A 20,756-nucleotide genomic window follows, 5' to 3' on the forward strand; every position below is an offset into this window, starting at 1 on the left:
ACAGATGGCTTGGGGAGAGGTTTTAGTGTTTTACCTAATTTTATTTTCCACATTTTAATTTTTATTTCATGCAGCCAATCAACAAAATTTTAGGACAGGTGTCAACGTGTCATTACCCCTCCCTTCATCCCAGAAAGGGGAAAACCTAGGGATCTTCACTATAAATACAACCCATTATCACTCCTCAAACTTACAGTTTCTAAAATTTCATTACAAAGTTTCTTCAACAAACCAAGCCAAAAAGAGAGAACAAAAATGCAGATATTTGTGAAAACACTCACTGGTAAGACTACCACCCTTGAGGTCGAACCCAGCGACTCCATTACCACTCTCAAGTCCAAGATCCACCTCAAACAAGGTTTCTCTTCTCTTATTTCTTTTTTTTTTTTTTTTTTTTTTTGGCTGATTTCACAACGTTTTTCGAGATTACAACTTGTATTTTACTTGAAATTATGAGTTTTTTTGTGTTATTTTTGAAGTTTTTACTCCTACTGATTTTGATACATTTCACTGATTTCACTCTGTTCTTCAAGATTTTACGTCGATTTTCAGTTTTCACACAGAAAAATGTATTTGTTTTAATCTTTGCATTTTTGTGTTTGTTTTTGAAGGAATAATTCCAGAGCAGCAGCGTCTGATTTTCGGTGGGAAGCAGCTTCAAGATGACCGCACTATTGCTGACTACAACATTCTCAAAGGTTTACCTTCTCTTTTACTCTGGTTTTCTCTCTCTTTCCAGAATATCGTTCTTCCTTGCTGTTTGTGGCGTTGATGATGATAATAAAGTTATTTATGCGTCATTATAATATTTTTTGGATGAAATCTGTATTTGTTATTGCGTTGCTATACTTACTCTGTTTTAACGCCATGTCGCCATTTCTCATATTCTTGAAACAACTTGATATTTGTTGTTGATACTTTATTCCATTGTTTTTACATGTTTTCATCTCTCTGTTTTGTTTGTTTTGTTTGTTTTTTTGTTTTCATTGTATTTCTCTTACTCTTATCTCAAAACACTCTGTTTTCCTTTTTAGTTTTTGAAATCCAATTCTGTTTATTTTGAAGGAACTTTCTAATCGTCAAACAATTTCTTGATTTAATCGCAAATTTTTGTTGGCTGTTTTTGCAAAAACAAGTTCCTTCCTCTTTTATCAGTGTTGATTGTTCAACACAATTTTTGTTCTTCATTTTCCATAAAATCTATCAAAAGTGTTGTTAAATATTTTTTTTTTTGTTAACATCTCTGACTTGCTCTGTTACAAATAATCTTATTGTTGGTATTGTTGTGGTTAATAATGATTAATGATGTTGATTTTGAACAAAATTAAAAATTGTAGAATCAACACTTCACTTGTTGCTGAGGTTGAGGGGAGGAGGCTACGGAAACTTTCACAAATTCAACCCGAGTATGGTGGTGTTGGCTCGTCAGTATAATCAAGACAAGAAGATTTGCCGCAAGTATGCATCAAATCTAATTCTATCCGCAATAATCTTATTAATTCAATCTCTTTGTTTAATTAAATTCGAGTACGAAGTATATAATATAAGTATCAAACTGCATTTAATTTGTTAAATGATAATCTTCAGGTGCTATGCTCGTCTGCCACTGAGGGCTACAAACTGTCGCAAGAAGAAGTGTGGACACTCCAATGAGGTACTAATATAATATCACTAATGTTCATAATTATTATACGAATTATTTGTTTTATTTTCATGTAATCGATTAATTCTAATGATGTATGTATTAAATTTATGCTACAGTTGAGGGCTAAGAAGGTTTTCTTAGCAAAAGGAGCCAATCGGATCAATTAAATGAAAGGACTTTGGTTGAGTTTTTAGCATAATAGTAATGAAGTTTTACTAGAGGACACTACTAGTAATACTCTGGTTTAAACGTAATTTCTGTAGAACTATGTCTCTACTATTTTAGTTTTGGTGAAGTTTATGGCATGAAACATTAAATATGTTGCTAAATCAACACTACTACTATTATTATGGTTTATGTATAAATTTGGATAAGTATGTTTTTAAATTGGATGAGTTTGCCTAGCATTTGAAGTGCCTAAAAGTTTGTCATTAAGTTGAATGTTTCTCTCGTGTAAAGTTGGTAAAACAATGACTAGCTGTTGAATTGATTTTGCTTAATTATTTTTACCGAGCTCCTTATGTACTGCATCACTGCATGTTAGGAAAAGAGGATTTTTTTTCACAAAATAAGCCTATTATTAAATCCGTTAATAGTTTTTTGCATTTTTCAATAGAGGAAACAATGAAATATCCTTTTAAAAAATTGTTAATAATTTGGTAAATGAAAAAAACATGATGATATTTGTGTGATTTAAAATGATTTGAAAATATTTGACCAATATGACTGAATTAGATCACACAAATAAATACTCATATAAGGGAAAGAAAAAGAGATAGGGGGTTAAACTTCTTGTTTAATGGAAGGAAATTGGTTGAAAAATGTGAGATAAGTAAATGAAAATGCTACGAGTAAAAGAGTTAAAGTGATATACATACACGCGTGAGATTCAACAATACTCGGACAATTTTTTTTGGCTAAAATGCCATTATGGGCTCGTGACTTTTTTAAATAATCAAATTTCTTCGTGAGTCTTTTTAAATAATCATCTAATTTTCTTACCATTTTGGTTAATTGTCTTATGATGTATTTCATATAAATTTGGGGGTGTATATAAAAACAAATTGTACTATTCTAGCATGCAATCATAAAATGTAGACACGCGAACCCTATATAACTTTCGATGGAGTCCAAATTTTTTGATCTAATAAAATCCAATTTATTTAGTAGGTTTACGTATGATCCGTTTTATTAAGAACGAATATAAAATGAGTTTATTCATAATCGAGCTTTATCAGTACATTTGTTCAATTTACTTATAAGAAGAGCACACATATAAATATATAATCTCAGCTCCTATAGAGGCATGCTAATTGCTAATATGCTGCAGTTAATGCTGGTGCTATGTATATTCTTATCAGTTAGTAGTAGGGGCAGCTGCCAAACCTTTTATTTTGTCTTTTAGTGATGTCAGAACTCAGAAGTTAGTGGAGGAGTAACCTGAGGTGGGTAAGGTGATGTGTAGTGGATGCATGGGATGTTCATTGGAGTATTAAGGTTGATTTAAGTTGAATTTTCGAAATTAAACAAAATTTGACATTTGTTTGTAATGCGCAGTACTTTTTGCGAATTAACATGAGCAAATTTTTGCGAAGTATAAAAACAAGTTTATTTGATAACACAAACTTCAGGAGGGTGAAATTATAAATGGAGTTTTGTAAAATAATTAAGGACAATAATATAAGGAGTTGTTTATCAAGATACCACATATAATTAAATGGACAGAAAAATCGTAACATACATAATTTCTTGGACAATCCTCATTTGACCCGATTTGGCTACATCAATTTTGTATCAAGTATATTTTAATCTGGACTTATTCATGGTTTAATTGAACTACGGATAAAAGTGACGCGCTATTTGAGACCCTATTTCCCTAAGACTTGTTAAATTTCAATGTGTCTGACATGAATAATTATTACTCAATATATTATTTAAAATGTTGGAAACAGAAGAAATCAATCTTTTTTTATAGAGATTATGGAGAGTGATGTACACGCGATTCAATCATTAGCTGACATTATACTTATATACTCGTATAAAATTTAACATTAGTAAGGGTCGGTCCGTTCGGAATTGAAATACTAATCAATCAATCAATAACATAATACTAAAACAAACACTAAGAATGACACATGACAGTTCTTAGTGCTTTTTTTTCCCTCCAAAACTATTTTTCTTTGGTTTTTTTATTCACTTTCTAAAAAAAAAAAATATTCATTTCTTTATATAATTGTGATTCACTTCCTTAAAAAAATATTCACCAAATCATATAATTGTGATTTATTCTTAAAAAAATATTCACATATTTTCCATATTTTTATTGTATAAATTATTATTCTACATCTTTTACTTTTTTTTTTTTTTTTTTGGTGTTCTATTTGGTTAACCCTTTGGGCTAATCCGGATTCGAGGCTCAATTTTAGGTATAAATTAAGATTCAAACTCTTTCAATTTCATTTAAAAATATGAAGATTATTTTTTGGTAGATTTTGAATCAACATTATAATTCGATATAAAATTTTGTAAAAACCGTGCGTGACACGTAACTTAATCTAATTAACCTAGTCTAATAGCCTAATACATGGGCCAATTATTTTCCATTTCCAACCAAAATCAGAAGTGATGAAAGCCCAAAAGATAGAGAATCCAAAATCCAAGTTGTTAACATTTCACCCGTGAATGCCCGCACATAGAACTTGAAGACTCAGACAGTGAGACTTCATCAACAATGGGAGTGGACATCAAAAGAATGTCTCTGCCACTTTCTCTACTGGTAAACTTTCATTTTTTCTAATTATTAATTCCTAGTAAACCCATTTCTTAATTTGAATGGTTCAGATGATTAATGTGGTCCAGATTATTACTCGTGATTAATTGGGTTATGCCATTTTCTTCGAATTTTATAAACTGCATCTTCTACAAGTTTATTTGTTCTTCACGTTGACTTTTCTGCAAATAAATTGACACCCATTAGTCTGTCTGATTATCACATTAATTTTTCTGCAAATGAATTGACACCCACTAATATATTTTAATTTAATTTAAATTCTATGTAAACTACTTGTATATTTTAAAATTGAATGATTCTGATAATTGGGGTGCCCAGATTATTGAATTGATTACCATTGTCAATTTCTTTCAAAAAATTTAGTCATGAATTACAGAATTCTGGTCTATCTTCTGCTCATATTCTTACAATGCTGGGTTTTATCAGCAAAAACAAATTCAAGAGATTGTAAGTAGCTCTTGAATCATCTTGCCTAGTTTTATTTGTGGCTGCACTCTTTAATTTAGCTCCATTTTGGTCAATGTTGCATTGGTCTTTAACATTGATGAGGTTGATTCAATTCGAGACGACTTCTGATGCTTCCGTGAACTATGATGGAGTTGATTTACATCTAGCCTTAATTTGAAGGATTCCATTCATTCTTGAAATTTCATGCTGTGTCATTTCAATGATAATTATATATCTGGCTCTTAAGACTCTGTGTTAAGAGAGTGCCATCTGTGGACAATTCCAGAGAGGCCCTTAGTATTGTGGATCCTTTTACGTGAGAATCCTCTATATCAGTTGGACCGTGTGCATGTCTATATTCAAGACTTTCTGTTTTCTTTTACAAGTAGTAGTTTAATGTGATGTTTTCAGAGCATTCCTGTTCTCTTGTCAAATCCAATTTCTAACTTCATGAATTGTGCTGATGCAGTGGCTGTGTTGGAAAATCTCAAGAGACAATGGAAAAATATGCCTCCCAACTGGGTTGGGCATGATCCATGTGGTAAAAGATGGGATGGTATTTTCTGCAATGGTTCGCGTGTGATTGCTATGTTAGTCTGCTGATAAAGTGTTCTTCTACAACTTTCAATCTGTTATTTTTGGTCAATTTCTGGATACTAGCTTTGCCAAATGCAAACTGAGCTTTTATTCATACTTAATATTGCAGCTTATTATCAGGTACAAATCTGAGTGGTCCATTGCCTGAAGATATTGTTTCTTTGTCTGAGCTGCAGAGACTGTAAGTTGTAATTATATAATGTTGATAATGCTCGCACTCTCATTCTTGTTGTCTTATGGATAACTCCATGGGAATTTATTCAGCATGTCTTGATTTTCCAGAAACCCATCATATTCTAGTATTACCAATTTATAGAGCACCTAGACATATGACTACTTGGCAAATTCAACATCGTTTTTTCAATTAAGAAGGGGAGTTTTTGGCTTTAGATAGTGTAGGTTAAAATAGCAGTAAACAACATTTACCATATATTGTCTAAAACTTCAGTTTACCATCTACAATCTAGCAAACTTCAGTTTTTTTTTTTTGTTATTTTCTTAATCAAAATGATAATGTGCTCAATACCCCAAAGACACTTGGTGCTGCAACACACACGTCGTTTTCCTCTTGGCTTTCTTCTATAGTGCTTATAGTTCTGTATCGTGTTAAAGTTTACTCTTTGATTTCTGTATGTAGAGATCTATCCAACAACAGAGGTCTAACTGGCCTGCTTCCATCAAATATTGGCAGTCTGAAGAAATTACAACGGCTGTAAGAAATTTCTTCTATTAACATTGTAAAAACCATCTTGCTAACTTTTAAACAGATTAACCTTACTGTGTTTTCTTGATGTAGTGTTCTTTCAGGCTGTAATTTATTTGGCCCAATTCCTGAATCAATTGGATCCCTCCTACATCTCCAGCGTTTGTAAGGCTTTTATCTGTTGTCTGTATTGTTTCCCCCCCCCACCCCCCCCCCCCCAATTTGGTGGAGAAAATCAGCTCACCTCTTCTTTCAAGGTAAATTGAGGATGATGTCTATCATTATCTTTAAATTGTTGTTGCCTCAGTGGAATACAGCTTCATGCTCCATATGTTGGCTATTGCCCTTCTTCATTGCTGAATACCAAAATCTATGAGAAATCCTTGTTGGTCAATTCATTAATATTACATCTGCTTCTGACTTAAATTTATTTGATCATCACTAGGTTTCTCAATTCCAATCACTTCAGTGGACCAATACCACATTCCATTGGTAATCTTGAGAAACTTGTTTGGCTTGATCTAACTGACAACCAGCTGGATGGAAACCTACCAGTTTCCAACAAGACTACGCCTGGCCTGGATAACCTGTTAAAGGCCAAGCACTTGTACGAGTCTTTGGTGCAGGTTTTCTGATGCTTCCTAATCTTACTATTTATTGATGGTAATCTAACAGTATTTTGATCTGCATGCAGTCATCTTGGGGAGAATAAGTTCTCTGGTGAAATTCCTCTTGGATTTTTCCGCTCAGATATGGCTCTTAAGCATCTGTAAGAATTTTCAAGTTACTGTAGACTGATGAGATACGTTCATAAATAGATTACATCAATTTGACTGAAAAAGTAGCCCACCTTTTTTCTTGTGCGGTGGTTTCACTGATCATTTTTCGTTTCTGGCATACATATTAAACAAAGTAATTTTCTAAAAGCATATTGTACTCTTGCACACAATAAAGTCCAAAGATATGAAGGGCTTCCACTGGCCTTCAGCAAAATCCATAACCAATGGCAGTAAACTTTCTTCAAATTTATCTAACATTACAGCCTCCATCTTCCCTATTATTTCTACCTCTATTGCTATAGGTTTAATGATTATTACAAGCTATATCTACTTTTTTTTTTTTTGTTTACTAAGGAATAATGATTAGTTGAGGACAAACTGCAAATGTTTGAAATATGTCTACATTAACCTTGCTTTCTGAGCTAAAACTATAAAACTAATTCAGCTAGTTTGTATGAACCTACTTTCGTGATTTGTTTTCCTACCATGACTTGATGTATGCAAGATTGATGTTTATCATTTTTACAGAATTTTGAATGACAACCAGATAGAAGGAACCATCCCAAAAACACTAGTGCTTGTGCTGCATCTAGAGGTCATGTGAGTGTGTATACCTTTGAATTATATTATGATGAAGTGAATTTTAGTTTAACCACTGACCCTCTTACACTGGCTGCAGACGCTTGGACAGGAACTCCCTTAGTGGCATGGTTCCCCGGAATCTGAATGACCTCATAAACGTGGGTGAGCTGTAAGTAAAACAACCTACAATTCTCTCCCACTTCACTGTAAGCCATAGAGTGGATGTCTATTTTACTCTTGTCTGTCCAAGTCCTACACTGATGGGCTGATGGCTTATGTTTTCAGGTACTTAGCAAACAATAACTTGAGTGGTCCAATACCGGAGCTTTCTGGAATGAATCGCCTTACATATATGTTAGTAGCTTGATTATCCAATTTGTAGTTATCATAATATACATATTATCAGATTATTGAATAGTGCACACAACCACGCATTTACACTGATATTTCCATAATTGTTTTGTTTGTTTGTGAGCTATTACAGATCTTCCTTATGAATTCACATTACCAACCTTTATTTTTGCAGAGATCTGAGTAATAACAGTTTTTTTTGCTTCAGATGTCCCTCTGTGGTTCAACACATTGCCACTTTTGACTACATTGTATGTTCCTGTAATCCTCTCCATTTTATGTACTCCATCTAGACACATATTGTTATTATAAAAAAAATGAAGTAGAATAAGAGATGATCAGCAGAGAAAAGACACTGCCAAAAATATATATTTGCAATTCATGTTGACCAGTGACAATGGTAGATATAAGATCCTTGGGACTGACTAGCTTGAGTCTATCCTTGTTGTTAGTGAAATTACTTGTCTCTGGATATGAGCTTTCTTAGGTTAACACCTCCATACTATGATACGGAATACTATAATATTTGCATATTAGAAATTCTTTTGGTGGAATGCTTGGCATATACTCCTTTCTAGAAGTTTTTACGAAACACAACATCTTCCTTTTAAAAGCCAAGTGGCATTATATTATAAACTCTTAATTCAGTTAATTGGGATTTAAAAATCAAACAGACAAGAATCATTTCATCCAATAAAATATTTGACCAGATGGTGTTTATAGGATTTGCACACAGGTCGTCTTTTGCAACTTCAGTCTGAAGAAGGAGAAATTATGAGCTTCAAAGAGAAATGATTGATTTTCCAAGGGAAAATACTGAATAAGTTCATATGTCATTAGAACTATAAATCTATTGATAAAGGACAAAAAGTGTTCATTGCAAGCTTATGCTGATTCTGAATTGCTTTCTCATTTTTCTTTCCATTTCACAAAATTCAAGAATATCATGATCAAAGACAGGATATGTAGATTGTATTTTGTATATTGTTTCTGTTTCTTTCTCACCCTTTTGTGTAGATTTAATTTACTGGTTGAGGTTGCACAGAAGGATGGAAAACTCTAGCTTAAGTGGGCAACTACCTGCAGTTGTGTTCAACCAATCCAATTTGCAAACTGTGTACGATTATCCCTCTCATTTTATTAACCTATTGCTTCTTTTTTTGACATTAATTTGGTGAGTTTGTCTCAGAAGCTAAATGTGAAATTAATCAACAAAGTAATTGAAATTTTACTAATAAATTAATTCTATGTGTCTGACAACAGGTTACTAAGAAACAACCTACTCAATGGCACTGTCAATATTGGGACCGGCTTCGGTAGTGAGCTTCGCCTTATAGATTTGCGAAATAATTTCATTGAAGAACTTATTAGAGGAGGATACAGTCACAGCATTCTGTAAGTACTACTGTATACATTGCTTTTGGTCTGTCTTAATCTTGAATTGATTCAGCTGTTTGTTGGTATCTATATGATCATTTTATTGCTGGAATAATTAAGAACCCATGTAATTTGTGGCAGACTTGATGACAACCCATTCTGCAAAAGTCAAGAAGCAATAGGAATCTGCAAGAATAGCAAACCATTGAAGGCTTCAAAGTTTATACCTGAAGTGCATTGTGTTTCTCTATCTTGCTTTACAGATTCAACAGGATCTGATTGTAGACGTCCCTATCTTGCTCGTCTGGTCTTTCTATCTTTTAACTTTTCTAATCTAGAAAATTTGGTTTACTATGACTTTTTGGATGGAGATCTGAAGACTGCTATTGGTTCCTTTGTTACAAAAATATGCTTGGTTAGTTCAATGATAGAAACTGAATTTGATTATCTTGTGTTGGAAATAGCATTATTTCCTCCTTCTGGCGTACATTTTGATCGAACAGATATATCTAGAATTGGAAATGTCCTTAATGACCATCTTTTCAAAACACCATATGGACCTTATCACTTCAAATTAGATGTGCCTTACGCTTTTCCAGGTGAGAATAAATCTGTTTTCATTGAATAATAATCTTATGTTTTAGACTGGATTTCACCTTATATTTTAATTGATTTTTTTTCCCCTCCTAATTCTGCTCATGCCACAGAGACACCTGCAGAACGAAGCAAAAAAATTACCCTCATTATTGGGCTCTCTATATCCGGATTCGTGCTTATGCTGCTTACAATTTTTGCTGGAGCTTATGCCTATCGTCAAAGAAAGATTGCTCAAAGAGCCTATAAATTAAACAATCCTTTCTGTAAGATCATATGTTAATGTTGAATTGCACTTATTCGATACTAATTTAATGTGCTTGAAGATTAATAGTAGCCTTTTTTTGTGTAAGTGCAGCATCCTGGAGTGATGGTGACATTCCTCATTTAAAGGGAGTTGGGTGCATCTCATTTGAAGATGTCATGCAGTGCACAAATACATTTTCTCACAAAAATGAGATTGGAGTTGGTGGCTATGGGAAAGTAAGTTCTTATATTTTCTATGGCAGAACATATGTCAAAGAATGGATTGTAACTCAGCATAAGCTAAGATTGGTGTGTTTGCCCCTAGATTTCTCCCTCTTTCTTACTTGTTCTATTAGCGCAATAGAACCTTTTGAGATCTGCTGCTGAAGTCAACAACAAATCTCAATATTGTTACCAGAAGTTAAAGCATTTCAACTCATACTCTATGTTGCCGAGTCTATTCACAACGCTTGTCATAACACTGTATACTTTTTTTTTTTAGAATATTATACCACGAATGACTTGAGACGCTTTATCATTGCCCAAGTAACAAAACAATACTTGCTCCTGGTTCTGCTAATAGCTTATGCTTCACAAACTGCATCAGGTTTTTTGTAATAGGGAATTTATGGTGCTCAAGACATGATTTCAACATTGCCTTAGTCAGCAAGCTTTGCTCATAGTTCTAATAGCTATAGGTTCTATTTTATTTAACTATTTTCACATTGGAAGTTTTCTTTTCAGATGATTAAATCACACCTTATGAATTTCTGTATAAAAAGATACTTGTATTTTGTCTATATTACAACTTTTTATAAGGACTCGTTTAGCCATTTACCGTCTGATCTTATATTTCTTGTATGAAGGCGTTTTGTTGAACATTTGGATCAGGTTTATAAGGGTAATCTTCACAATGGACAACTAGTTGCAATCAAAAGAGCTCAGGTTGGGTCATTGCAGGGTGCTCTAGAGTTCAAAACTGAGATTGAGCTTTTATCAAGGGTTCACCACAAAAATGTTGTCAGTTTGGTAGGCTTCTGTTATGATAGAGGTGAACAGATTCTGATTTATGAATATGTCCCAAATGGAAGCCTAAGGGCAAGTCTTTCAGGTACTTCTTTGCTTATATTTAAAGACTAATATTAGGCTTTGATGCTAGTAGAAAAGACTGTTAATGCTAATTCATGTTCATAATCTGTGGCATTAAATTTCAATAATGCAAAGTAGTCACGCAAGCCTCTCAATGCTTCTAGCTGTATCTACTGAGTAAACCATCTGTTCTTGACTAGCCGGCACAACTCTTTGTTAGCTGCACCAAACATGCTGTCAGACATTGCTTCTTTGAGATATGGCAGGATTGGTGTGTTTGGAGCCTTAAATACCCACCAGTCGGTCACATAAACAGTTGTGGTGGCCTTGAATTTATTGAGAAGAGCTTTGTATGTAACGGGCCAAAGTGATAATCTAAAGGCAAAGTGCGTGGTTCCAACCACCCAAATAGCTACCTGGGGTCTTGTGGCGTCCTTAGAAATCCCCTCAACCTCTTTTCTATTTGGTCCTAGAAAAAATCGAAAATTATCCAAAACTGAAGGCTATAATCCATGCTTTGGGACTCTTTTCGGGAAATATTTTCAAAATTGAAGTGGATGTGGGGCGTGTCCCCCAGTGTCATCAACTCATCAAAGATAGTTTGAAGTCATAAAAGGCCTTAAAGTCCGAAAAATGATTTTGTTTCTATTAAGACTATTTCGGAATTATACTGTAGTAGTAGTCAAGAGCTCAGTGTGTAGCTCATCACTTATGCAATCCTCATATCTGATTCTTACTAGTCACATATATTTGTGAGGGAATGCATAGAGCCATAGATATTAGGATAAAGCCAAGGCACGAGGCAGGGGCATAAGCCAAGGATAGGCACAAATCTTATGGCTCAAGGCATGAGCACAAGGGATAAAAACACCTAACTCTTAAAATGCTCCTTATTATTTGCAATAGGGTTATTAGGGTAGCGTCTTGAGATCTTGACCTTGCCTTAGGGCCAAGGAAAGGCAAGGTCAAGGATAAGTTAAGCCCAAGCCAATGCAAGACATTTTAAGACATGATAACGAGGTGGGGCTGGTGGGCCAAGGCATTAATAAGATGGTTTTGGGCACCAAGTATATCTCCTTAGGCCCTTTGGGAACCCTAGCAAACTTCTCAATGCCTAACCTTTCCTGATATAAAAATGTTTTCCATAGGCTAAATTTAACAGATATAGTACAAAAAATCGTACCATTTTTTGGAGATTTTTTAACGCGATGTCAAAAATTCAAGTGATGGTAGGGGATCCATCCCGTTACTATATAATGTAGTTTAAAACCTTAAATATCCTTTAGTCGTTCACAATTTCATATAAATGCTTGTAAGAGACCTTCGAATTCAATAAAGGGAGTCGTGTACGTAACCTCCTAACTTGACAATTTAAATGCAAAGTGGATGGTTTAAACCACCCAAATAGCTTCTTAGGGTTTCATGGGGTCCATAAAAACACCCTGACCTCTTTTCTTTTCGGGCTTGAAAAAGTCGAAAAATTGTCCATAATTGAAGCCTATAACGCACGTTTTCGGACCAATTTTATGAAATATTTTTAAAAATTCAAGTGGATGTGGTAGGTGTTTCAAGGTTTAATTAAAGATGGCTTGGAGCCATAAAAGGCCGTCTATAAAGTCCCAACATGAGTTTAGTGCAATAAGATGACTATTTTGGAATTATGTTGTCATGGTAGTCAGGATCTATAAGAGATGGTTCCAACCACCAACTTGCACTCCTCAGGTTCAGATTTCTGCTAGTTTGCTCCCAGAGAGGGAGTTGATTTGTGAAGGAAGTCATAGATCTATATTAGGATAAAGCTAAGGCAGGGGCATGTGCGTTGCTGCCTAAGCCAAGGCTCGGGGCATGAGGCATGAGCACAAGTTAACTCTCCCCATTTCCTCATATTTCCCTAAGGGGCTCATGTGTGCTGTTGTCAATTAAGGAGTGCTACTTGGTTGATCTTATTAGTTATTGATTGTATATTTGTGTTTGACATCTTCTTGTGAATGCTGTCACTTGAAATTTGCATTTACACTATATTAGATGAAGGTACTAATTATTCTGATGTGTCATTGCAGGGAGATCAGGAGTTACATTAAAGTGGACAAAAAGATTAAAGGTGGCTCTTGGGGCAGCAAGAGGTCTGGCATATTTGCATGAGCTTGCTGAGCCCCCCATCATACACAGGGACATTAAGTCAGAAAATATACTTCTTGATGATCATTTAAATGCAAAAGTGGCAGATTTTGGTTTATCCAAGCTGTTAAGTAATGATGGAGATCATGTTAGTTCCCAAGTTAAGGGAACAATGGTTAGTCTTCCATGCCTAAACTTATATGGTATTTTAATTATGATTTCTGGGGAAAGGGGGTGGGCATGTGGATGGTTCAAGTAGAATTATTGTTCCATCAAAATTTGAGGTAGAAGTAGAATTACTTATATTTTGCATCAATTGCCAAAGGATCCAATTTAATTCCTTTTTGAAGCTGTTTGTGCATATAACAATTGTTTATTTATTTTCTATAACCTTAGATGTTTATTTCTTCATTTGCATTCAAATATGTCCTCCTTTTCCAGGGGTACTTAGATCCTGAATACTTGACCACCCAACAGTTGACTGAGAAGAGTGATGTCTATAGCTTTGGTGTGGTGATGCTGGAGCTGGTAAGTGGTAGGTTGCCGATAGAGAACAACAAGGAGTACATTGTAAAAGAGGTTAAGGTCACAATGAATGAGACAGGGTACATATACAACCTTGTGGACCCTGTCATTCGTTCTGGCAATCTGATTGGTATGGAAGAATTCGTGGAATTGGCTTTGAAGTGCGTCGAGTGCTCAGGAGACAAGCGGCCTTCAATGGGTAAAGTGGTGAAGGAAATAGAGAGTATCATTCAGGCAAGTGAAAAGAACCTGAAAGCAGTTTTAAGTTCCTATGCAGGAACAAGTGATGGCTCTGATTCCAGAATAAGCGATCCTTTTCCAAGATGATAGAGCATGATTGATGTAATGTTTGTGGACTTCTCAGTTCTACTCTGGCTTATCTTTTTGTTTGGGCATTTCTTGTTCTCTGGTGACCGGAACTACTTTCTTAGCCTGTGTACAAAATAATACTCGTAGAATTCAATGGCTAGGGGTGGACAGAGTGCATTTCTTTCACATGTATGAAGATGAACTGGTGGTAATGTAGGGGGTGATATTAAGCATCGCTGACAGAACAAGATTTAATCTTATCTCACCCAAAATTTATATTTTCATCGTACAGGGAAAGTGTGAAGATTCTACTTCAGAGTTTTTGTATTGCTGCTTGTATATACATGTAGCTAGTTACACTGTTGGTAAGAAATAACACGCGAAGATTCACTTGTCATCTTGATTTGGTACATACGGAGTATTTGTTGTGTTGCTGATTCGGATTACTGAATCTTTGAAGTATAGAATAGTGCTAGTTTTTGTTGATGAAGATCATGAGATCCTATTATTATACAGATTCTACTTCGGGATCGGGAACTTAACCACCATGATTCATGGTTATGTAGACAATGTGAGTCTGCACCGAAAGACACTCTTTATTAATGTGCTTCTTGATGGCTATTTCTTTCTCAAATTACTACCGAAAGTGACATGAGTTGATTTAAGGTGGTCCACTGGTCACTGTGACCTTATCCATCCAACTGATCCAATGATTAATTATAGACTGTTTTCCAGGAGTTTGGAATTTAGGATGTTAGTGTCCTGTAGTTACTGCTCCATTCCTAATGGTGCATTCTTTTGGAATGGTTAAATTTTCTCGTTGCCTAAAAACAACATAAAAAGGACTCCTCTTGCATAATTGATATTACTGCTCCAGCTTCAGCTTTGCTACTTCTATGGATTTCTTTTTTTCGACGCCTTTTAAATTATTTGAACTTTTTTCCTCGAGTACACTTAAGTTTTACTTGAAAAATAATTTGTTATTTGAACTTATTCCTTCTCATAACTTGTTTCATTGTGATTTGAACATGAGTAACCATAACCAAGCTGAACTTAAATTGTCCTTATTGAGCGTAAAGCATGATCTGAACATGAGTAATCGTGACCAAGTTGAACTTAAATTGTCCTTATCTCAACCAATTTGAGTTTAAAGCACAAAGCTCTTTTAACCAGAGCCTTACCCAACGTAAAGTTTTAGGGGAAGGACAATATGCAGTATAATTTTAAGAATAATATTATCAGCTAAGGCCAAACATCATGGGATATTTAAGAGATTTGTTACTTGGTTTTAGTTTCTCTTCTTGATGCAATGGTTAATAGAGAACTATATGAGAAAATTCATCCTCCAAGCGTTACAAAGAGCACGAAGCTCACTTTAAGCATACACCAGAGTCAATATGAACGATAAATACACAACAAAACAGAGAGGCACAAGTCGTTAACTTCTTATCACGGTAGTCACACAGGAAGAAGGCAACACTATCCAAATAATTCATTTTTTTAGAAAAAAATCAGGCATTCAAGATTCAGGAGCTGGAACAGCAGCTGCAACGCCTTCAGGAACCAGAGCTGCTGCTCGCTTGATCGAAGCAGACTTCATAATATGAGCATAGCTTCCTTTCTCTCTGAAAAGCTGTGAGAAATGATGTTTGCAGTAGAGAATTCCATCAAGGGCAGCATAGTTTGAAGGAGTAATTGAGCAGCCACCATGGGAGCACTTAAAACAAGACTTGTGATAGAATTGGTTTTCCACTGTCACCTAATGGGTATTTGCATATAGAATCAGTGACCGAGGAAAAGTTAACCATACACAGACACTAGAAAACTTATATTCAGTTTCTTTATTCCCCCTTACTGACTTACTCTCAAGTTTTGACCAAGATATCTGTAAAAACGCATGCACGAAAGAAACAAGATTCAACTTTAAAAAGGATGAGCAAAAGGTGACAACTGATAAGCATATCTTTTGCTACCCTTGGATAGCCAAGGACTAGGTACTCAAATCACAATACCATGACAGACCATGAAACCCAATGAAGGCTTAATAAGCAGTAAACATAGATGTTACTCAGACGTTAATTCTAGTGTTGGACACAGGTATGCATTCCAAGCAATGACTAAGCAACATGGAAAGAGTTCAAGTCATGTCAGTTTTAAAAATCAAACATGTTCTTAAGGTAGGTTCCATGAAAAGTCCAAATAAATTAGAAATGGCCTCAACTACCCAGCTTACAAATTGGCTGACATTTGTCACCTGTAAGTTTGTTCATCTCGAATACAAAACTTCAAAAAAGTACAACAATGACAACCCAGTGAAATGAGATTGATGACTTCCTCTTTTATTTTTCTTCCCAGTCTCTTTAGTTGTGGTGAGAAGGGAGGAGGGGGTGTTACACAATCAAACTCTGAGATAAATAAACAATTGCTAAACCTGACCAATTGAAGTGCAAATTTAATAACAAAGACAATACCTTTTCAATGGGATAAACAGTTTTGGAACAAGTTGTACATTTTTCTTGAGTCCCTGAAAACATGCTCGCGGCTTTGCTTGGCGACCTTGTCTGAGACCAAATGGCATTATTGAATATCAGAGAAGAAACAAGTAGGTTGCCCATCAAAGAAGCATGACAATGGAGGAGAATTTTACCAGCTCAGGCTTCAGATCAGGTGACTTTTCAGCTAGTAGTCTTGTAGGCGCTGTTGAAATAACATATACAGATCAGTTAAATAGTACAAGAAAATACTCCATTATTCAGTTAAATGGTCAAAAACTATAAAGATCTTAATATCAGGTTTAAGGAATTGAAAGAAATCATACGAGACTGAAAGTTCTTGTTGAAGTTCCCTGACTCTTTGAACAATTGCTCAAAGTGAGGCTTGCAGTATAAAACACCCTCCATTGAAGAAAAACTGTGCAGCTGCAAGCAAGATTGAAGATACATTAGCCATCATTACTGACCACCTCAACCATATACTGCTGTACAAACCCAAATAACAAGAAGACAAATTACACGATACACGAATAGCAATGCTAAACTCTTCACTTTCCATTTGTTAATACAGTATACGACTCTTTCATCTATACCAAGACATTAACAGCATACATAAACATACACATATAAAGACTTGTCGAAGAACAAGCTTACCAGCCTGACAAAAATGGCTAAGATTCACATCAATGAAATTCATTAATGTTAAAAGTCTTAATACAACAACATTTATTCTTCTTTTAAGTCCTAATACAATAATATTAACAGAATATCCTGATCCTTGACTCCTCCGTCTGCTTTCTCCTATATAATTCGTACAAAGGTGCGTGTGTCGGATCCTTCTGTTCTAAAAAGACATTTGAGACACTAAATTGAGTCATATGAGCTACATTACAGACTACATTCAAATGGCTCAATAACAAGTCACCAAACCAACCTATACAGAAGCAAAATATCTTTCTCTTTTGGTCCAAAGAAGGCACAATAACACAAAAAGACCAATTGAGCATCCTAGCTAGCTGACACCTAAATGACAAAAATACCCTTTTACAATGACATAAACATTGAACAACAAAATCAAATTACCCACATGCACAACAAAACCAACAGATTAAATTTTTTAAACCCAGAAAAGCTTAATTATCATGAGCAAAAATTTCCAACTCCTCACATTGTCAATTACAATACAAAATTGGAAAATTGCAACAAAAATTAAGTCTTCATACCATAAATATCAAATTAAAAAAAAAAAAAAAAACTATCTAATCAAACTTAAGTAATTAAGATAGCAATAATATCAAAAGGGATTACCTGAAGCCTGCTTTTGCAATGGTTGCATTTGAAGCAAGACTTATGATAAGCAACACCATCAGCAGAAAGCTGATCCATCACATAAACAGTCTTATCACAAACCTTGCATTTCTGCTGAGTTCCTGTAAACGACATCGTTTTCTTTCCTCCTCCCTCTTGTTAACAGATCTAACAAACTCCTTCCTCCTATCGATCACCAAAACCCACAACCTCAAAACCTCTCCCTGATTTTCTCTCTCCTCCAGCAACAATCAAGCTGATCTGAACACCAAAATCAAAAGTGGGTCAACTCAAAAATAAAAAATTCAATCAAAAAACAAACAATTAAAGGAAAATAAAAGGTAAAAGTAGTCAAATTTAAATGGGGTTTTAAAATAGGGAAGAAATAGAAACCTTAGAAGAAAAAGGGATCTGGAAAGAAGAAATGGTGAAGAGGAGAGAGAAAGGGAAGAAGAGAAGCAGGTGGGTGTAGAGAAGAAGGATGATAATGATGGAGGGTGGAAGAAGAGAGAGAAAGTAGAGAAGGAAGGAGAAAGTAGAGAAGGAAGGAGAGAGAAAGAGTCGAAAAAGAGATATATTAAAAAATCTGGCAAAGTTAACACCAAACCTTGCCTGGCTCCACTACTACTTGAATATCAATTTCATTAATCAAATGTTTTAGATTTTTTTTTTTTTTTTTTTTTTTTTTTGGGTGTTCAAAAAATTATGATTTTCATGAAAGTTCAATTATTCAAGGAGTATTTTTGTCAAAAAAAAAAAATATAATTCAAGGAGTATTATCTATTTATCATGGTATAAGACATTTACAAAGAGTTGAAAACATGTTTGATGTTTATGGTGACTATGGATATGGAAATTATGTGTTTCATTATAGGTGTAATTTAGTGATTTGTATTTATTCAAATAATTAGTTTTATCAACATTGTCTTGATAGAGGTAATCTAGATGTGATTATGTTACATGTTATTACTTGTGGAGTAATTTATCTTACTTAAAATTAGTAAGGTAAAGATGTTATTTTGACTCAACTCGATGGATTAGTTTTAAAATACAGGCTGGTCCAAAAGCTATCTATTACTCTATATATGTACTCGTTGATGCTTGTATCTTGGTTTCACTACTTTTACATTAACCAAATGAATAATTTTCTGAATTCTTACGGAGTATTTTAGAAAAGTGTCTAACTCAAAAATCACGATAATAAGTAGATATGTGGACGTGTGCATTTGTGTTACATTCATGACATTGATATCTTTAATTAGGATAATATCTTCGTGGTTTATGGTTATATAGCTAGCTATATCGCGTACATTAGTCCAACAAATAAAGATTCACTTTTACATTAGACTCCTCACTTTTACATTGCCTACATTATTTGGTCATCACACTACAGTTACAACTGAGGATCATAGTAGCAATCAAGCATATTGGATCTATTCATGTCTATTCATTTCACATGCAATTATCAGCTGGAGCAATGTACTAGGACCTAAATTAAATTGCCAATGAATCATTTCTTCACAGTAAAACAAGCTTTCTAATCAATCAAACTGCATGATTCCACCAAAATCAACGGCTTTTAACATGCAATAAAGTAATTCACTAACTGTTCAAACAACCACCTAGTTGATTATATGAACTATGAAGAATTGAATATCCACCGAGCCAAGTTTATCCCATATCTTTATTTGGGGCTCGCTTTTAAGGAGCCTTACTTGCTAATTTGAGTCGAGTTGGCATATTTTAAATTTGCTTAATTTATTTGTAAAATAACCGATGAAAAAAATATTTAAAGTCAAAGATATTTACAGGCGAAGATCTGGAGGAATGTTTGGCGACTTTGCCGCTCGGAATCAATTGGCCGCTTAAAAGCCACAGCAGGAAGTGACTGTCAGAGAATTTTCAATGTACATAGGAAGGACTGCATCGTCATTTTTATGTCGTTAATAAAATGATCATCTAATCCATAGATTGGGACATAATGAGTAAATAAAAATCAATGACTTCACCCGTTCAAATTTACTTGTCATAATGATAATATAATTTAAATTAATAATGTGACAATTTCTGTCGAAAGAGGTAATATTTGATTAAATATATTTCGTATTACGGAGTATCCAATATCATTGAACATAAAATGACATAATCGAGCAAACGATTTTGTTATACTCGTATCTCGGTATATATATATATATATATATATATATATATATATATATATATATATATATATATATATATATATATATATATATATATATATAGATTTGATGGAATAAGGATTCCTTATTGTCAAATATGCAGATTGCATGCATATTTATGCTTGGCACCTTAGCTCCATGATTGAAACTCCGTGGTATTAATGGAGAATATTTTAATTTTTTTTCTTCATTTTATTCTTTTTGGCTGAGCATATTGAGGGGATAGTATTGCCCCACTTATAATTAATTATCATTGATTTGATTCCCTTTAAATAATTACGTGTAGGCACGACTTTATATTTTTGTTTTTTTTCCATTTTTTTTGGCATGATTTAGGATGCTAATCAATTGAGTTGATCGCAAGCTGATGAAGGGTGCGTGCTCGACTCGGGTTGAAATTTTTTTGCATGTACTCGGCTCGTACTCCCTACTCACTAAACACGATAATATCTTGCTCAACTCGTACGTGCTCGTTAAAGTTTTGAGTGAATCGAATAACTTACGCTCTAATTACGTCCTTTTAGAATTTAGGTTTTTTTTTTATTTTGTATTGCATTAAAAAAAAATGGTATGGAAGAACATGATGTTGCAAGTTTATTTGG

At 34.3% G+C, this 20,756-nt stretch overlaps 2 protein-coding genes and 1 pseudogene across 2 annotated transcripts; 2 read left to right on the forward strand and 1 right to left on the reverse strand.

Annotated features, from left to right (window-relative positions):
- The first annotated feature begins 97 nt into the window (after positions 1–97).
- Positions 98–2,120, forward strand: LOC110699220 (ubiquitin-like). The gene is made up of 5 exons (XM_021876711.1): positions 98–358; positions 612–698; positions 1,338–1,458; positions 1,588–1,654; positions 1,762–2,120. Exons 1-5 carry the CDS (start codon positions 256–258, stop codon positions 1,810–1,812), a joined length of 429 nt encoding a protein of 142 aa, XP_021732403.1. The 5' UTR covers positions 98–255; the 3' UTR covers positions 1,813–2,120.
- Positions 2,121–4,740: 2,620 nt separating this feature from the next.
- On the forward strand, positions 4,741–14,643 carry LOC110699221 (annotated as a pseudogene).
- Positions 14,644–15,416: 773 nt separating this feature from the next.
- On the reverse strand, positions 15,417–18,499 carry LOC110699222 (LIM domain-containing protein WLIM2b-like). Its single transcript, XM_021876712.1, has 6 exons — positions 18,347–18,499; positions 17,954–18,214; positions 16,972–17,071; positions 16,801–16,850; positions 16,625–16,714; positions 15,417–15,912 (listed from the first exon to the last, which is right to left on the reverse strand). The coding sequence occupies exons 2-6, from the start codon at positions 18,086–18,088 to the stop codon at positions 15,673–15,675; spliced, it is 615 nt and encodes a 204-aa protein (XP_021732404.1). The 5' UTR covers positions 18,089–18,214; positions 18,347–18,499; the 3' UTR covers positions 15,417–15,672.
- Positions 18,500–20,756: the final 2,257 nt, after the last annotated feature.

The sequence above is a fragment of the Chenopodium quinoa genome, unplaced genomic scaffold, assembly GCF_001683475.1.
Source record: "Chenopodium quinoa cultivar QQ74 unplaced genomic scaffold, ASM168347v1, whole genome shotgun sequence".
Lineage (NCBI taxonomy): Eukaryota > Viridiplantae > Streptophyta > Magnoliopsida > Caryophyllales > Amaranthaceae > Chenopodium > Chenopodium quinoa.